Below are 20331 nucleotides of genomic sequence, written 5' to 3'. Positions count from 1 at the left end.
TTCCCCTTCTCCCCCCCCAGAAAACAAATTTAAGTATGCTATATACTACCATTTGTAATGAAATAAACAGGCAGGTTCCTTTCTGTCTGAAATCCAGGACTTTTGCTCAAGGAAAACAAAAGGGGGAAAAAGGTACAGACATAAATTAATTAAATCTGACCAACACTGAAACAGTGTTGAAATGGAAATGGGAGTACACCATCATTCTGAGTTTGCTGCTTAATTTCAGTTGACAGAGTTTAAGTGTTTCTACATCAATATATCCACAAAAGATGTAAAACACAGCAAATCTCGATGAGTATTTCTGAAAGGAGTTGAAGAAATATTGCATGCAACTCTGAGATTATACATAAACTAGAGTAAATAGAACTCCCCTGAACTCCCTCTTTTTACCAATTTTTTATGGACATTTTCAAATGCAGATTGCTTTCCAACAAGCTGGGAATAATTTGTACTTATTTAGTGTAGAAGAGGGCAGTTAAACAGACTTTTCCCATTATGCTTTTTGTATTCTGACCTCTTCGTAAAAACAAAAGACTCTCACTGAGACAGCAAAATTTATACAGTACTCAAAAACCAAGTGCTGATAGCATAATCTGAATTTATGTGAAAAGTAAAGGGGAATAACCAGAAGAGGAAAAAAACTATTGTAATATAAACTTTATAGAAACTCAGAACTGTCTCCCAACTTTTAATGCATTCAATCATTGGAAAGACATCAGCTGCATAAATGAGTGTCATGATGGCAACTAAGAACAACAGTGAAGATTGAGTAGACAAATGCCACTCTTGCCTCTTTTCCTCAGTTATCTAAACTTCTCTAAGTATTACAACAAAACACTCAATAAAAAACATACTTGGCTTCTTCACATCCACAACCCTCCTCAACCCTGCTTTAAAATGCATTGAGTTTGAAGTATAATATCTGAGCCAGACACTGATGCATAAACCCCACTCTTACCCTTGCTTGTATTATGAAATAACTGTATCATCCTGCAAGTTTTCCACAAGTTTTCCACAAAGTTCTTTATGAAGAAATATTAAATATTTTCTTTTTTCTAACAGTGTCAATGTAGGCTAGACTTATATTTACCTGGATTTCTTTTAACCTTTAAATTTAACTTCTAACTGTCTCAAACTTCCTTTTGGGGACCAAAAAATCCACTTTGAACTTTCAATGATAATTAAATCTCACTTCTTTTTTTGCCCCCTGAAAATTTCTTTTAGAAGTAACTGAAAGCTAGAGAACAAGGAAAAGGAATTCAAAAGTGACTGCTACATGGTGGCATTTATGCTAAGTCATCTGTGCTACCAAAATATTACAGTTCTGCAGTTTTATGTCAGAAACACTTAGCAAAATAAAGAGCATCTGGAACAGTGGAGATATTTACAGAATGGCTCAGTACTCAAGCCATTACATTCATTGTTACACATGCTATTATTTCTCCTCTGTATAATATTCTCCTGGATTATCTTCACTGGGCACAAAAACACACAAGAGATTCCCTCAGTCTTCTCTGAGAAGAGTTAAAGTGCAAAGTAGTCTTTTTTAAAGAAATAACTAGCATTGTTACCATCCCTCTAAAGTTCTTCTTTTTCAAAATATTGAAGTTCTCTGGAAATTGCCACTGCAGTTCCCTAGACTTCTGTGGCCAACAGATTGCCTTTAACACTTATGACAACTACTGTTACTATTTCAAAAGATTTTCTTCTTCTAAAGTGCCTTCTCTTAACAGGAAAGAAATGGCGCCAGGACAAGCAGACGATTGAGAGCAGTGCTTCTTATTGCCAGTAAAAGAAATTTTGCTCTGAAAACAGTCAAGATAACAGCTGTGATCAAATAGCAGGATGATGAGTTTCTCTGAAGGAGAGCATTAGATTCCCATCTCTTAACAGAATAACTATTCGTCACTTAAGAGGGAAAATGACCATCAACACAAAGCACCTTTTCAAGTTTTACCAGTACTACCCAAGAATTATCTGCTGGCCAAATTTTTGTGTGGATATACAATTCATGGACTAAGAGTTGAGAGGAAAAGAAAAAAATGTATCAGAGCAGTATAATCAACTTCATCATAAAGAACAACTTTTAATCATACATATACGTACAAATTTTCATAGGATTATTGCTATTTTAAGATGTAAGTAAATGAAAATTTTAAAATCAAAGGAAAAGACATCATTATTCTCTCTCATTTTTATAATCTAAAAATAGTTCCATTCTAGCATTATGTATAGCATTTAACAAAGCCAGATACAAAGGATTCCAAGCAAAATAGCTTTGAGAAGGAGGGTAAGAATTAATGCCAAATTAGACTAGTATTCTGGTTTGTATCCATCAGATATTGGAAATAAGTGCAATATTATTTTTTTGATTTTTATTTAACTTATCGAATTGCACAAATGCTACAGATGCAACAGAAACACTTGGAAATATACTAAATCTTTATAAAATGTAACATAGATGGCATTGTACTTTTCACTCCAGAGTAGTAGGGGGTTGTTTTTATTAAAATTCACAGGAACTTGGGCAAAATTCTAAAAATGTACTATTTTTAAATCTTACTAAGCACAGTGCTGAAGATTTAAAAACAAAGTTTCAGAAGTCATTATTTCTACTACCAAACTACTGACAGAGCAAAACACAGGGATAACCAAACAACTGATCAGATATAACCATGAACAGAAAGCCAGCGAAAGTTTGAGCAACATCAAATACCATTACAAATCATATCCTCTTTGAAGATATGAAGAAATTAGACTGATCCCTAGAGTAAATCTTGACCAATTTAAAACAGAACAGGTACAACCCCTCTTTTTTTGCCAAAAGTCGCAGAGTTGGTGCTGGCCTTTTGGTAGTGAGCGTCTTTTTCTGGTACAGATGTCAATGCTTTGCAGCAGCCAACAGCAATCGTGTCACCTGTTCAAATCACACCCATCAGCTGTATTTGTTCGGGCTGAGCAGTTTCAAAGGAAAGAAATTCACACCTGAAGTCAGCCTCTTGAAGACATGCACCTTTTGTAGTTTCATTCTCCAAGATTTGGATTTTTCAGATACACATGCTCTTATCAGCTCTATTTTTAACCTGCCGCTCATATAGGATACTTAAAATTCTGAACATGTTTACATTATCCATCCAGCAGGCTAATGGAACTGCATACCAGACAGTCATGCATAATTCAAATCAATATCCTCAGGCTTGCAACTCTTAAGTCAAAGCTGCCTTTAAATAAGCTGGGTGTGACTTTAACATGAATAAAATGTATCTAATTTTTAACCTTTATGTGACAAATTGATATATTTGAAAAGGCATGTAATAAAACTTCTTTAAAAATTTAAACAATTAGGAAATCATAATAATTGAAAATCTTTTACAAAATACTTTTAAGGACAGAATTTAGAATGGTTCAACAAGACTGAAACCAAAGGTCAAAATGGAGAGCTGGGTTATTAGTATTTTTTTTCAGGCAAATTGTACATATATATACACAAAAACACATGCTGCTGAACTACTAAGTGGTGAGAAGGTGAATGCAGCAAGATTCCCTATTTACAAATTTAAAGATCAAGCTTTAATCGAATTTGGCATAGGTGACCACACAGATAAGCTTACACCCAGTTAAGCATATCTGCTAGCTTCTCTCAAAGGATTTTATTTATAATAAAATAATTTTCCCTTTAAGTTTTCCTATGTGCTTTCATGAGACCACGATTCCTTCATAGCAGATAATCTTCAGTTGCAACAAAAGGACCAGAAGCATGGGAATAACATTAGCAAAGTACCTATTTCCAACTTGTAAATACAGTGGAGGAAAGGTAATTGGAAAAAAAAACAACCTCCACCCCCAAAAAAAGCCAAAACCAAAAGCTCACCCAAAACTAAAAGGACACAAACCAAAACAATTACTTCAAGTTTTATAACATAGCATGCTTACCCCTTTCCCCAAGGAAAATATTCCAATAATTCCTAAAATTTAGGATAACTTTATAAGACAAAAGTGTTCCAAACAGCAAATAAGAACTCATTTTGCAAGTAAACAAATTACAGATCTTTGCCTCCACAGAAGCTACAGACACAATTTTATATTGTTTAGTTGGATACAATATAGTCTCCAATAATATATGCAAAGTAGTTATGAAAATAGTTATTCTAACAATAAAATACATGTTTATCAGATTAAAATGGTTACATTGTTCAACTTGTGTAACAGTAAAATATTCCTTAAACCATTCCAAGATAGTTATAGTACGTCTATGAAACTGATACATATGCATAAGGAAAACAATCTACATTAGGTAACAAAACAGAAAAAGAGTTCAGCTACAAAAAAACTACAATGTTCTTCTTTTACCAAAGAGAAAGTTAAAATGTAATGTGCTCAGAATCTAAACAAAAAGTCCTAATGGTAACCTGTCCTTAACCTACAGGGAAAAGGCACAACTGGGAGGCAAACTTTAGTTTCAGACTAGTTAAAAATCCTTTGGTTTTAACCTTTAAAGGTAAGAAAAATGCTCCATTTATCCGCAGGTGCTACAGAGAAAGAACTGGTAAGCTATTCTTTTGTCATATTCATATGTAAAGTTCAAATCAGGTAGGATGGGGCCTTGGGCAATCTGATCTAGTGGGAAGAATCCCTGCCCATGGCACGGGTTTGGAACTAGATGATCTTTAAGGTCCCTTCCAACCCAAAACATTCTATGATTCCATTCTATGAAAGCTATTCTAGTTTTTAGTTCTCATATTTACTTAAACTGCTCCATTGTGCTAATCAAGGAGCATGATTATTCTCAGGAGGTGAGTACTGGGTAAAATTCCTTTTTCCAATGTACCTAATAATGTCTACACAGAGATTTCCAGTCTACTGTTCAATCTTGTTTCTTAATCACTCCTTCAATGACAGAGCCATGAACCCTCAGAATCAGCAAAAGCACTTGGTTCATCAAGGAAATTATCTTAACTGCTGATATAGTATGATCTCTTGTGTTTATATCACAAAACAGTTCTACATTTTATGAGTGTAGAGCATCTACTGTAAATATTATTTCAGTCACTATTTGAGTCTGTGAACTTTTCCAAGTTAATGATCTTCCCATAAATTCCAGATTCAAATAAATAAGAGAACCATTAAAAGAGTAAGTTTACAATAAAAATGGAAACTTTCCTGTTATCATTAATGTATGATTTACATCACTTGAGAGATATCACATTGCTAAGGGTGACGTTCTTCAAAGCCTTCACATCAATGCAAAGAGTATTTTTTCAAAGGCTTCAAAATGCTGGCAGGAGGAACTTAATTTGAGAGATTGCTTAGCTCAATTGTGCGCATCATGAAAAAAAGCTCCTTCCCATTGGAAGACAGTTTTTACTCCTCTTCAGAGTTGGTCTAGCTGGAAAAGGAATTTTTCTGTGGAAAATCTTGTCATCATCCCTAACTCTGAATTTTGTTACTAGGTTTCTTCTCTCAGCAGTAGATGATATGCATACTTAAACAGCATCTTTTTTTTTCCCAGCATCTCTGCTGCCCATCACAGTGTAAACCCTTGATTTCAGAATTACCCAAATTCATTCTATCAAGGACTTCCACATGCTTCCTTTGGTTGAAAAGACTGTGCACAACTTTGACACTATCTATCCGGCTTTTAAACTCACAAGTCCTCAAAGTAAAGTCACTCTCTTCCAAACTGTGTTTCAACTCAGACATAGATCTCCTTTGCATTTAAACCCCCTGTTTGTCTTGCCTCCTCCATAACATTCCTCAAGAAAATTATATGAGTAATACTGAATTGCACATGTACTTTCTACCCCCATCTGTGAATTCAGCCTATTCCAGGACTCAAGAATTTGTAAACATTATGCATGTCTGCTATTCATACACGTAATGGAGCTAACCTCAATATGATCATAGCCCAATTACTTACAAGAAAAGTTCCTTTCTATCAGCAACTTCTCACAAGACAAGGGGTTATACTTTATTGGGAAGAAAAAAATACATGAATTCTGTAAAACTGAAAAGACAGAGCAAGAGTTAATCTTTAAATCACCTTAGTCTCTGCAACGCTCAGTTGAGTATATTTTGTGGAAACATGCATCATAATTTCAAGCACTTAAGAGAACTGTCTTCCACTATTGCAGAAGAACAATAGAGGTCTGTCATAATGCACTAGGAAGCTACTTTGGAACTCAAAAAAATACCACTAAAACCCAAGCAAAACCTGACTAAAGAAAAACCACAAGAAAACCCAAACCCACTTAGCATCACAGATGCTAAGTAGAAGGCATTGCAAATCAGGTTAATTCTAGACACTATTCTGCAGGTCCTTGAATTAAAAAAGTATATTTTTTACAAAGCTATCCTTAAATACTCCCTTGATATAGCAATGGATTCAACAGCCACACTCCCCAGAAGCTTCAAAATCACAAGATATTGCCATTCTAAAATTTTTAAGGGCTTGGAGCCAATGAAGACTCATTTCAATTAACCAGAGGAGGCAGACACACGTGTGTCAGGAATCAGAATTTTGTATCATTAGTATTGCATCACTGCACTCTCCTGTACTACAGGAAGATTTTTAATTACTCCTAAAATAAAAAATGTCAAGGGTAGATGCCCACATAATAGAAAAACAAGAATAAGGAAGCTGGACCAATTCAAGAAATACTGTAACTAAAAAATCCACAAAATCTCCAAAAAGTACATCAATAACATCAATTGATAGTACACAACTACTATCAGATAAGATACACAAGTATGTATATCTGGAGTATTCCCATCTGCAACATGACTCAGCCTTCAAAATACACTCTGAAGCATTTAGAAATACTGTTCTAAAGGAGTCTTAAGACTTGTCTTAAATCTTTTCATTAAAGACCCTTTCAAAGTACCTTAAATGTACTATTTGAAGTGCTAAGCCTTTCCAAAATTGCTGGACAAAAAGAGTATTTGCTTCCAATAGGTGTTATACCAGAGAAATCTCACAGGTAATCTGATAAAGACACATCAGAAAAAAAGTGTGTGGCCACCTTCATCCTAAATATTCTTTTCATTGAACGTATTTATCTCTTTACAGCCCATTAGAGGATAAGAGAAATAACTATTTATAACTGATTATTCAACTGAGCTTTCAGTTGTCTAGTGTGAAAACCAGTACACAGTTCTTTCCCATGTCAGACATCTTTTATTACCTGTAATTCTTAGTATCTGAAATTACAAAGAGACCAATTTTGAGAGAACTTTGTGGCCTTATTTTGCTGAACACAATACAGCCATACAGAGGCCCTGACTCTGTAATTTCAAAACAGTAAGTTTTCATTCATACTTGGTTTGAAAATAGATCCACTTACATGCAAGGAATAATGATAGAAACTAAACTGCAAAACATATAACCGTATGTTATGGAATTCACTGAGTGATCCATTGCTTCCCTCTCAGCCTGTCCAAAGGCTTTCACCTCAGCTTGTAAAGTCTGAATAAGCAGGATCCTGCTTCACAGACTGCATTTACTAATGAAAACTCCCCAGGTTGCTTAAACAGACTGGGGAAATTCACCTCTATACGCGTTCTGAGATGCTTGTGAAAGAGCTTTCAGTGTTTACATTGGAAAGATACTGAGAGGAAATCTCTATATATACTTTAAGTAATTCAGTGAGGAGACTTTTCCTGAGACATGAAAGCTAACAAGAGAGAAAGAAAAGGCAAAAAGCTGCATAAAGAATCAGATCCAAGAGATTCCAGAAGAACAGTCGCCTTCACGTGCAAAGATTGACACTGAGGAACAAGGCAAACATATGTCCACAGACACATCAACATAAAGTGCCGAAAGCCTGGAGAAGAATAGAAGGGGAGAAGATAAACTACAAAAATAACCATATTCTACCTTCACAATATGGAAAAGATGGATAAAATCCAGTAGCATATGCCTGCTAGAGCAGCAGATTCTCATTTAAGAGAACTTATGTTTTCTCGCTGCAGTCTTTTAGTGCTTCCATATGTTTCAAAAAAACCTTGTGAAATGTAAGGCACTTGGGCCAATCTCAGAAATAACATGTCTTCAGCCAGAGGGCTTTACCAATTGAGAAGTTAGAAAAAGATTTTAAAACAAGCTGGAGATGGAACCTGTGGTTGTACTGAACGGGTAAACTATAGCTAAATAAAGTACATCTAAGTATGCTAAATAAGTAAGAGAGCTTACTCCTTTTTCCTTCATGATGTGACTTATTTTGCCTCAAAATGGGATCAATTCTCCTTGCTTGCTCTTAATCAGGAATTTTGCACAGATGTTAAAGAAGTAATGCTTTAAGCATATCATAAATTAACCATGAAAAAACCTTTCTCATCTCAGGAGATTCAGAGAATCTTGATTTTGGAAGCAAAGAACCATCTATAGTCTTTGACATCTGCCTGCAAAATTGCAGTTTTAATATATTTATCCTAACATTTCTAAGCTTAAAAACTTCAATTTTTAGGAATTTAGGGGGCTGTTTCCCTAGAGAAAATACATTGCCTATGAAGCTTATGGATATACTAAAAACACAATAACTTGTCAGTATAATGCTTGACTATTCAAAGTTGAGGAAGCAGCCATTACTGGAGACAAAGAGGCCAATTCAATATAATACTGTACAGCTTTTTGAAATTCAAGTTATTAAGAAAGCATGGTCCATTTAAGATCCCAATATAGATACTAAAAAATATTTCTATTATGAAATACAAAGACTGCCAATTTTAATTTTAATGCCGATTTCAAATATAAAATTTTTACACTTCCTTATTTAGATCCCTATTTCAATTCATAACTCTTTGTTAGCAGAAATATCAAGTTTTTACTTGTTTTTTCTTCCCCCCTTATTTTTTAGTCTCTATTTTCTGAAATAAATGTATAATATTACAGTCTATATTAATCCCCTCTTCTAAAGTACTACAAATAGTTGGAGCATATAAAGACAATACTATATATTCAAGACTTAAATGGTAGAGAATAATATAAGAAATAAGATACACATTATAAAAACCTAAAAGGAAGTTTTGTCAGAAAAACAGGAAAAAGAAGTCACTTCAGCAAGTATTTATACTTTACTGGATAATATGAGAAAGTACAAAAATAATATTATTGGCAAAATTAAGATTTCAAATTTCAAGCTGACTCTGGGACTCTGGACCTGAGCACAGAGACTGAGCCACACATCCTGTAGTTACACAGGTTTCTCTTTTCTGAGATTAAAAACTTTCGGTCTTTTGTGCAAGAGTTGAAAATTTCAGGTATAAACCTCTGTACCATTTTACTTTTAATGGTGACCCTTGTCATCAACTTGATTTGCTATTGAATTAGGTTTTCCTTTCATACACTGGAATTAAGCCTCTCCATGAAGATTTCATTGCAAATGTTTTATACTTACAATGGCTTACAATCTGTATAAATACTTGCATCCAAGTACAGTAACATTTTTTTTTTCATTTAGTGTATCTATAGGCAAAACATGTAAAAATCTAAATGCATCAAATGTGCAATACAAACATATAAAGTAGGTCAGACACTGGCCATAAGCAGGTATTTGTGAATGAAAATTTAAAACCCTGAATTGCACAGAATTACCAAAAGTGCTACTAGAACATGCTATCATGAAAATACACCAACAAAGCCTGCAGAGCATATAGCTTTCTTCATTTCAGTGTCAAAAACATTACACAAAATACCATGTGAGTTCTATACAAATATGCTGAAAAGAAAGATTAATATGGCCATCTAGAGGAGAAAAGAATGCTATGAAAACATACAACACAATTTTTCAGACTTCAGAATATGATGCTTTTAGAGGCATGCAGCCAGAAAATGGATGTAATAAACTAATTACGGAACTAATAAAAAGTGAACCTTGCAATAATATGTTCAAACATCTTGGTGGTCTGAATGATGCAAACATATTAGTATTATACACGTTTTTTAGCAAGGCAAGCAAAATACACAGGTTGTATTAATAAAGACAAGATTATATTTCTGTCTCTTTGTTAAATTTTGTGTATGCAGATTTAAGTACACACACATCTAAACCAGTGAATTTAAAAAGAAAGAAGTTCAGAGTAAACAGTTATCGGTAAAATTTTTTATTGACTCCTTCGAAAACACACAGGTCACTATTGCAAAATAGATCATGTGAGAGAGATTGGCTGCTGAAGAGAAAATTCAGCAGAGAAATACAAAATTTTCTGAAAATTAAATATAGTTTTCATTACTTCTACTCCATCTTTGATGGAATTCATAGAGTCATGGAACCACGGAATGGTTTGTGTTGGAAGGGGCCTTACAGGCTAGCACATTGCAACCTCTCTTCCCTAGACAGGGACACCTTCAACTGTACCAGGTTGCTAAGAAATCCATCCAACACGGCCTTGAACACTGCTAGAGCTCGGCATCCGCTGCTTCTCTGGGCAATCTGTTCCAGTGCCTTGCTTCCCTCACAGAAAAGCTTTTTTTTTTCCTAATATCTAATCTAAACCTACCATGTTTCAGTAGATCTTCCAGACCTCCTTAAAACCACTCCCCCTTGTCCTTATTCTTAATGATCAGGGGTTGCTTTATTGGCAATGAGCAGGAGGAAAACAGTGGTGAGATAAAAATTAATTCTGTCCTCTCATCACTTCTACCAAGTGTTATATGCTAAACATATGGACTGATCAGTGCCTTATAATGGAAGCACAGCCAAAATGTTGAAGACTCAGAAGTGGAAATGGTAAAGCACATATGAGAAAACAGAAGCACACAAAGTCAAATGCACTTACAACTTTTCCCAAAGTACATAGGAACACACTGCTTGTTCCACAGAAGAGTCAAAAAATGGTTCTATCATCTGTCTGTACATTTTTTATAAAAATAATTCCATACCCAAAAAAGCCAAGTATTTAACAAAAAAAATTAGTATTCCTATGGCATCAAGTCTTCTATAGATTTTTTCCAAGTTTAAGGAACAGTAAAGCTTTGTATTTTTAAAAATCACACTGAAACATCTGGAATGCTGATGCTTCTCCCTTGGAATCAGAGATTTTTAATGTCATCTGTTAAGTGAACTGCTTCTCTGAAAACATATAAATAGCTTGGTAGTAATAATCTCTCCTTTAATTCTGATTGCAGGCCTTCTTCATGAGGTTTTTCACCTCTTTTCATCAAAGTTCTACATTGGGCAGCTTTCCCTTTGCAATGATCATCACATAAGGCATACACTGTCTCTTTCTCTATTTGAAAACATTTTTATCATTGTGCAAAGACTCTTTGAAGTAATTTAGGAAGAACATAAAAGGTATTAACACTAATTATTCCAGTATGCCACCTTCAGGTCACTGAGGAGTGAAAAATGTTAGGTTGTTAATCTGCTACCATGTCCAAAACTCTTTTTCAATAGTACTGAACAAAATTTTCTTGAGATTAATGAATTAATAAAACAAGACAAAATCCTCACTCTAATTTGCAAGCATTTTGCCAAACATACGGTGTAGAATGATTGCAGGCTGTCAAAAAAATAACACTTTTTATTCTCCATTCCTTGTAAAATGTGGAAAGAGAATGCTCTCATAAGCAGCAGCAAAAGCAAAATACTGACATTATTAAAGTTTTTGTGCAAGTAGAAGTATGTGGTTAAAAAATTTAAGTTTTAAAGTTAGAATGTTTTGATAGCTTTTGTTTTAGAAGTTCTTTTGCTTCCAAACCCTGAATGTTCTTTCATTACAATGAATTTTAAAATGCTTATATCCAGCCTGCTTCCAGAATTGAAAGAGTATTGAAAAGGAATAGCACCTGGTGACTGATATATTTAGCAACAGAAGAATAACAAAAAATGAGGTGGGGGTATGAACTGTAACCTTCCAGATACAATATTTGACTTGCCAAAAAGGTTCTTCTGTCATAGATTGTAACCCTGATTCAGATTTCCAGACTGGAAACTATCGCTCCCCAGGATAAAAATCAGTAACTGTAAACTCTGATGAGTTAAAAGGATGATACGGAGCACAATCATAAAAATTTTTTAAAAAATTGGATACTGACTAGCACAATGCTTTTGCAGCTTAACTCCTATAGGGCCAAAGTAAAAAGTGCAGATGAACTCAGGACTTTTCACTGAGAAGGTGAATGAGATTGGATAAAAAAATCTGAGCAATTACAAAATAAAAAGAGGAATGTCATATAACTATGGCTATTTCAACAACTAGCCTCAGTAATCTGCAGAGAGAGAAATATCTTATTCTAGATATCTGAAAGAAGTCTTCCTGTGTACTTCTTGTATAATTCATATCTGGTATTATTTGCTACTAAATTTTCCATCTGTTAATATACATCATGTATACGTCATATACATAACATTGTTTCCCAACAGTGACAGAAGCCATAAAAAAACCTGAGTATCTTATCTTTCATATTCCCCCCACCAACACTGTTGAGAGATCTAAACCAAACATACTTTTACTATCCCCATTTCTTCTCCATCACAGTGTTCAAGGATCAGTTTTTACCATCTGACCTCACCTCTGCATCTCCACTATTTGCTGGAACTCAGACCACCTGCCTTCCTACAATTTAACAACAAAGGAAGGAAATTAATTTTCTGATGATCAAAAGAGAGTCCTTTTACTCTGCAATTTACTTGAACTATGGTTTTCATGTACTTCAAGTCTTAGCTTGGAATCATGAATGACCATGTACGAATTTCAAATTTCAACAGCAAACAAATTTTTATATAATTTAATTATATCAAATTGTAGAAACTGCAAATTCTTTCAAGCCCTTCTGGACTGTATAGAACATTAAAAGTGAAATATCTTTTAATTACATGTACCCACTTTTTATTAGAAAACATCAAACACTAAAAACTTTTGCATTTTAACATACTAAAGGAAGACCAAAATTGCCTGACTACAATACAGCACCTGTATCAGAATCTGACTTTTACCTAACTCCCAGAAAAGTTAACTTTTCCTGCTTAAAACTGGCTATAGACACAATTCTCACACACCTATTTTCAAATACAAAATGCATATTAACAAAATATTGACAGCAGATTTCTCAGCCTCTACATTAAGCTGTCACCCCAACTTAAAATCAAGAATTATATAGCATGTAAGTAAACATCTATGTTTAAATCCAACTTTTAGAACCATGTAAAAATGCATTAATCAAATCTTTGTAGTAATTTCTTTCTGTCATTTCAGAGAAGAAAAGATACAGAACATTCCAGCAATGCACACTACAATGACCATGTACACTGTAGCAAATAACCAATTCCATTTACTTTGCTGTTAGAACAGCTTATCAATACAGGAATAATATGTCTACTTTGTATTTATAATACCACAAATTCAACAAGAGTTGCCATGTGTCCTTCCTACATCAAAACAGCTTAAATTGCCCCAAAAATGAAATGGATAATGATAAAATTAAATGAAACTTAATATAACAAAATACTGTATCATTTGTAGTATTTCTGGAAGAATGTATACAAGTGTGTGCTTTTCTTATTTTTTTTTGAGCATGCACTAATATAAGAGGTGTCTGGATATTTCTTGCAGACATTGACTATTTGCTAGCCAAGCTGCTCTCATCTAGGATTTACTTATCCAGAACATAGTTCTGAAATTTGGAATAAAAGGAAGGCTTTTAAATCACTCTTACCTTCTTCTATTGAGGCTTCACTACTGTATCCATCATATTCTGCAGACAGGGGACTATATTTTTGTCTGGTTTCCCATATATAGTTTTTTTGCTGTCTGCCATCCACCACTGGCAGCCTGGAACTCTGGGTTCTAGACAAGGCCTCATGATATTTACCCAGTGCTTCATCTTCACTCTCAGATGATGAACCATGCTGGTCTTTACTCATATAAGAATTGTCTGTTTGAATAAAATAAAGCAAATCGACTACAGCTCAAAATAGAATACAAGAAAATAACCGTAAGAGGTTATCAGTGAAGATACTTAAGCCATTTCAATTAAAATTTCTGCAATATTTAAAAAATATCTTGTTGTAATTACAAGCATTGTGATCTTGTAGTTGCTGCGAGCTGTTCTCATTTTCTAGAAGACCTGAAAGATTATTTAACCCCAAAAAACCATACTAACACTTATTCATCAGAAAACAGATCAATCCATGTAAGGCGGCACACAGACATTCTTGAAACCCTTCATTAAGTAGGAACATGCTTAAAATAATTTATGTAAAGTAAATCCAACACTGCTGCAATATTACATTTGGATACCTAACACATCAAGCAAGCAGCTCCTGATTCTACATTCCCAGCTGATTTTTGCTCTGAGTATGTAGCATAGAAATGAAACTGATTTACAAAAAGAAGCCTACAACAAAATCATCTTTAGGATAGTTATGCACTAATGCCAGTAGTGCTTATACTCACAATAACAAATGGGAAAATGCTAGTGAAAGATGTTTGCATGCACAGTTTTATTTAACTTACAATAAACAGCTCCTTGTTCAATAACTGAAATTAATGCTGATTTTTACTGCAGACATCTGGACATCTGACAACACCAAAAATTACGTAGGGAAAAAATCTATCCCGTCATTTCTTTTATAGCAGTTATGTAGTGCTCACTCCTGTGGCCAGCGTTTTCCAACTACATCTCAAGCACGACTTCCTCCCACAAATCAAAGATTAGCTGTATTTTTATTTCAGTATAGGGAAAACTTCCTCCTCCCTTTTTCCAAAGTTCAAACGGATTCTGTCCAAATTTAACATGCCTTGCAGAAGTACTGTAGATCTCAGACTCTAACAGGCATTAAGAGTTCATGTAAACTCGGAAGTCAGCATTACCTCTTCTCTGAGACCAAATCTATGGTATATGATTTGCCAGTGCATTTGCATTTACCAGCAGAGCTCTGAGATGCCCATAATGCTGTTTCTCAACTCTCAAATCTGAGGGAATGTTGTTTTAACATGCTATCCAGCCATGCTCAACTGCTTCTCCCCTCCCTGCTTTTATGCCCTCAGCTCCAGATTGGCATTTCTACTCCCGTTAATGTCTGTCTTCATGCCCAGTCAGTCTCACTTCTTTGGCTGGATATTCCTGCTAAAAGAGAGATCAACTTATTCAAAATTCATCCAATTAAAATTAAATTAACTCAATGTATGCCAGCCATCTAGTCCTCTTTTACAGTCAAGTGTTTGCCTCTTAGAGTACGAAGAGGTCCATCTTTCCTACTTTTAAGAATCACTTCCAGTAGAGGTCTTTTTCTCCCTGGTACTCATAAAGAAAAACCTCTGCTGCAAGTTTAGGTAAGAAACCTTTTGGAAAGTTACATTTAATCAAGTAGAATCCTATACCAAGTTCCTGCCTCCCAGCCCCACATTCTCCAAGTTCTTGTTCCAACCACCCCGTTTTGGTTTCTTACGGTGATTTCCTCTATTTTTTTTTTTTTTTTTTGGCTATTCAAGCCCAAATTATCTTGACTTGCATCTAACCAACTACTCTCGTAACCTTGGTTTTTCACCTTTAGTCTCTCCACCTTCATATGAAGTTATCAGTTCTGTCCATAGCTGTCACCCTTCCTAGTTCAAATCCCAATCTACCATGTGCATTGGGTCCTATTTGTTCAGGAAGTTTCTGTCCTCACATAGAATATGTTTATTCTCCATTCTTCTGTTGAAACTCCCAGTGTCCATCAGTAACCATAAGTATCAAAGGCAGGGTAAGACCTGCTCCGTTCTTCAATCCCTACAGTGAAGCATATGAGTGCAAATGGGATGGTCAGTGAATTTAACAAGCAAAGTACAAGAAGTGTTTACCATGTCTTTTCAAAAAGAAAACTTTCCAAAAATTTACAACTTTATCAAACCTAGGTGCTTTTCATAGAAGAACATGGCATCTCTCACATGGGAGAAGTGCTCTCCCACATTTCAAGCACATATTCCAATACACAAAGGTGCCACAGCATCTTTGTAAAGCTGAGGTGAAATATACTTTATTTTTTTTTTGGTACATTACCCAGCATGCTTTTCCCATATCCTATTTATGGAAACAGTTAAATATTTTAAACTATAACTTAGGGAAAAAAACAAACAATAGGGTCTCAGACAGAAAAAATGCCTAATTCCCTCACAATTCTTTCAAATTTGGCACACAATTTAGGAGACTCATAATAAGGTCCTGAAATGGAAATTGTCAGAAAACCTTAACTGGATGGGGGCTACAGCTCTACGTACAATGTGTAGATCAACTTAATTTACTATTTATAGGAAAAACAGTGCCTTGAAAGACTTCTAAGGAGCAACTAGATCTTTCAACTCTGGACTATAAATTCAAGGCTAGTAGATATGGTTCTTCCTATTCATGGATAACTATAAAGCAAGTTCCATTTCAGTGATCATTTACTGAAAATATCACACCAAGCAGGATATATTCTGGATAACACATTCACTGCAAGAGGTTGCCCATAAAAAGGAAACTCCTTTGCTGTAACAGAGAGTAAAATTTTCTATCTCATACAGCCCTCCTGGGGTTGAGACCTGCCACACTGAAACTTCTACAGATTTCCACAACTGTAATTAAAGATGAGCATACCAGGCCTAAAATACAGTGCCAGACATCAGTATTAGGTGCATCCATTAACATTACAAGAAATGTATTCACAAATATGAAAACAGGTTCATTAATTAATCAGCCTGCATAAAGAATAGAGTAGTACAAAACATGGGAGCAACATGTTTGAAAGAAGAGTTGAAAGTTATGTCTCTAATAATACACTGATTTTTGTAAGCATCCAGAAGTTCTCAGTGATAGCAGTTTGGTTTTTTTCTCCAGTTTCTATCATAAAAGAATGAGAATGTATGCCATTATTATAAGTCATGAAGCAAGACCTCTTCAGAGGTCTTAAAACCTCCTCCAAGTTGAAACATAAGCTATCCATGCAATTTTTATTTTTTTTTTTTTTAATTACAAAGCAGATTGATTTCAGATTCTTGGGAAAAGATCTCTTCCTGTACATATCTTCCTACAATCTTCCTGTACATTTAAAAAAAAAAAATCAGAATTTTATGCCTTTGCTTGCCACTTCTCATTTGATTTTTATACCTTATTTGGAAACTTGCCTAAGAGAATTTATGTTCTTAGTAAAACCTTTCCTTTATTTGGCTGACACAGGTCATGAGCAATTATTAACCTATTGAAAGCTATTAATCTGCTTATTATGGGACCTAAATGCCATTTTTGAGAGAATATACCTTACAAATATATTATTATGTAAAGAAATAGGTAAGATCATAGTTTATCATACAAACATGGAAAACACTCCTAATTCAAACTAAAAAAAACCAAACAAACAAAACCAAACCAAAACTCAACAAAGCAGATAACTGAAATTTTCAGGTAAGGAAAACACACAACTGAAGAAAAAAAATGGGTTTCTATTAGGAAATCGTTCATTTCTGTACTGAATCAGCACCTCTGGAAAAGCATGTGTTGCTTTCTAAAAATTTACTATGCAGACTAAAGCATATAAAATTGCAAGGTTTTACTTCTTATTTATAAACTGTTATTGCAGTTCCCTTATCAGACTAAGATTGGATGTTGAACACAGCACACAAAGTATCCATAACAATAAAACACAGTTTTTCTTTTAAGACTACAACTTTAAGACAAGCCTCATTCACTTCTTTCTGTATTTTAAAACACTTAATTGCCATTTCTTATTGAGTTTCTCATTTCTCATTGTGTCTTAAAATCATCTTACGTATCCCAGAAATAGGTCTGAAGGTCTACTGTAATGTAAATGCAAAAGAAGTTATTCCTTTTATCGTCATAGCACATTCAATGCAATGCTTTTAAAAAGCAAACAAAATTAAAAAAAGAAACTTTTTAAAAAGAACCAAAATAAAAATCACTTTCACAGATCAAGTATTAATTTCCAGTATTAATTAATTCATAGTTTTCAGCAGAAACCACACAAGGCAGAGAAGGCAAGAAACTGTATAGAGAAAGAGTAAAGTTAGAACATAGAAAAGGCATTTATTAATCAGTTCCTTTAAATAATACTTTGGAAAGTAATTAACTTCCAAGAAATACAACATAATTAGAAAATGAAACACTGAAACAAACCTACTTTCACTCACAGGAAACACTATTATTAAATGTGTAAATTAGGTGAAAAAAGTAGGAAATATGGCAAGTTTCAGGAAAGGCTGAAGAACACAGTTTGCTGACAGACTCCTCACCTTTTCCTGCTGTCTTCTTATTACATAGCTCTCTTTCTAATTTCTTTGAGTTTTTCCTTTTACCCTCATTCACAGCTGTAGTTGACACATTGCCTTCATCCTTTGAGATGGGTTTTCTTTTTCTGTCAAAGAAGCCTTCGTATTTATTTTCTTTGACTTCATTAAGGCAAACAGGACGGTCATTGTGCATCTTCTTCAAGCTGGAATCTGATAATTTCTCCTTCTGTACTTCAACAAGTTTTGTTTCTATATCTTGGGGAACACTCATACTGCACACTTTATCAGAATCTTTAAAATCAACTCCAGGTATCTGCGGTTCGATTTTTTTATACTCATGATTCTTGGAATTTTCTGATACTGCATATAGACAATTATCTTGCTCCTCAATAGATTGCTCCATTGTAAGTTTTTTACTTTTCAGGTTACTACCCTTCAAGAACTTCTCATTTACAAAACACTCATTTCCCCCTACTACTTCCCTTTTAAAAGGTCCTCCTACAGTCTTCAAATCCTGAGCTACTTCTGCATCACTGACAGGATTATTATGATCTGTGCTTCTTAACTGCGACTGGTTTTTGTTCAAGACATGGTCAGATACTCCAACTTGACTTGTGCCTTTTTTTACAAAATCTAACGAATTAAAATTATGAGTCTCTTTATGTTCTGCAGCATCTCTCTTCATCTTCATATTAATTTCCTGAGAATGAGTTAATGATGGTGTGTGTTCCTCTCTGACTTCCACAGGTTTATCACTCTGCATTTTGGAGCTCTCATCTTCAGCCCGCAGGCCATTGATCATGCTCGTTACTTGCTCTGTCACTGAGTCAGCCACAGAGTAGCCAACCTCACCAACAACACTGGCCAGGTCATCCACAGCACTGCTGAGCGTGTCCACCAGGGAAGACACAGAGGGAAGGCTCAGATTTTGGTGAAGGTTTCTAAAAAACGCCATTTGTCCAGCCTATTCAGCAACAGCTCTTAATACTGAGAGGTCCTCTGTTTCACAAACTGATCGTCTCTGTTTCTCCAGCTTCAATTTCAGAGCTATTTGCCTTTGCTATCTCAAAAATCAATACATTTACCAGAGGAAGTTGAAGCTTTTCTCTTTCCATTCAATAATCATTGAAAATAATAAGAAAACAGCTAAATAAATATCTTGAAATGAAGCCACAATCAACCAGAAAAACCATAGTCTTTCATCAACTGCAGCATCAACTAGCCATAATAAAATTAATTATTTTCAAAAACATGACAACTGTGTGAGATGGATTTTTTTTTTTATTCTAACCTGTGAAGAAGAAGTTGTGACACATTTAATTTTTTATCAATGTCACACTATAACAAGTTTTTAACATAACACAACACATCGTGGAGACTTCATCACCCCAAAGTACTTGTTGTCTTCTACATAAGGTAAGATATTTTGGAATATCAAGACTTGTTTTGTAGCAAAAAAGAAATTTAATATGACAGACAATTTCTAAGGAGAATTTTTTTTTTGCTTCCTGGAAAATTGAAAATAAAAATCTAGCTCCATCTTTTAGAGAGACAGAGGGGAAGAAGGCCTCTTCAATTTCACATTCTGTTCTTGGTGCCTGACTTCTTCTCTCAAGTCAGCTAACGAAGCCTGTTCCATTTTCACAATACAAAAGTAGAAAGAGGTTGTTTTAACAAACCAAAATATCTTTTTCAAGGTCTAATTTCTTTCATGATCCTTAAAGACCTTGTTGTATTAAAAAATATTCAATAATGTGTTAGTCAGATATAAGATATCACTAAAATTATTATTTAAAATTATTTTCCAAGTGAATAAAATAATTCAAAAAATATGGTGAAGGATTTGGCTGAGTGAAAATCCAATAATCCTATTCACAAATTTATCTGAAAAGATTTAATTGTACAAAATTATGGAATGTTTAAATAAGTTCAAGAGTATTCTCAGAATGCAAGAGAAGTAACTCCCCATAAGTAAATGCAAACTCTTTGGTTATATAGCTATTGAATTTCTGTGACTTATGGATACAAAGGATTACTCCTTTCAAGTACTGCAGTCACAGGAAAAGTCAGCATTGTTGTGTTGCTACATCCTTCCAAAAATTTGTATTCTTATAATTAAGTTTAGTA

The 20331-nt window shown here is 34.4% G+C and overlaps 1 protein-coding gene across 11 annotated transcripts in view; it reads right to left on the bottom strand.

Annotated features, from left to right (window-relative positions):
- SYT14 (synaptotagmin 14) overlaps positions 1 to 20331 on the bottom strand; it is an 80055-nt gene that overhangs the window by 33239 nt on the left and 26485 nt on the right. For 3 of the 11 annotated variants that reach the window (XM_086878502.1, XM_086878501.1, XM_086878503.1), the window contains one exon: positions 13655 to 13873. The exons of 2 other annotated variants lie outside the window; for them this stretch is intronic. In XM_086878502.1, coding sequence (XP_086734628.1) covers positions 13655 to 13873 — 219 coding nt within the window. Of the gene's footprint in view, positions 1 to 13654; positions 13874 to 14811; positions 15065 to 18207; positions 19835 to 20331 lie in introns of those variants that run through there. 6 more of the 11 variants (XM_086878497.1, XM_086878496.1, XM_086878498.1 and 3 more) reach the window with 5 other exon arrangements.

This window comes from Cyanistes caeruleus, chromosome 2, assembly GCF_971803275.1.
Source record: "Cyanistes caeruleus chromosome 2, bCyaCae1.hap1.1, whole genome shotgun sequence".
Classification (NCBI taxonomy): Eukaryota; Metazoa; Chordata; class Aves; order Passeriformes; family Paridae; genus Cyanistes; species Cyanistes caeruleus.
The sequence above is the reverse complement of the archived record's forward strand: the minus strand, read 5'-3'. Positions and strand labels throughout refer to the sequence as shown.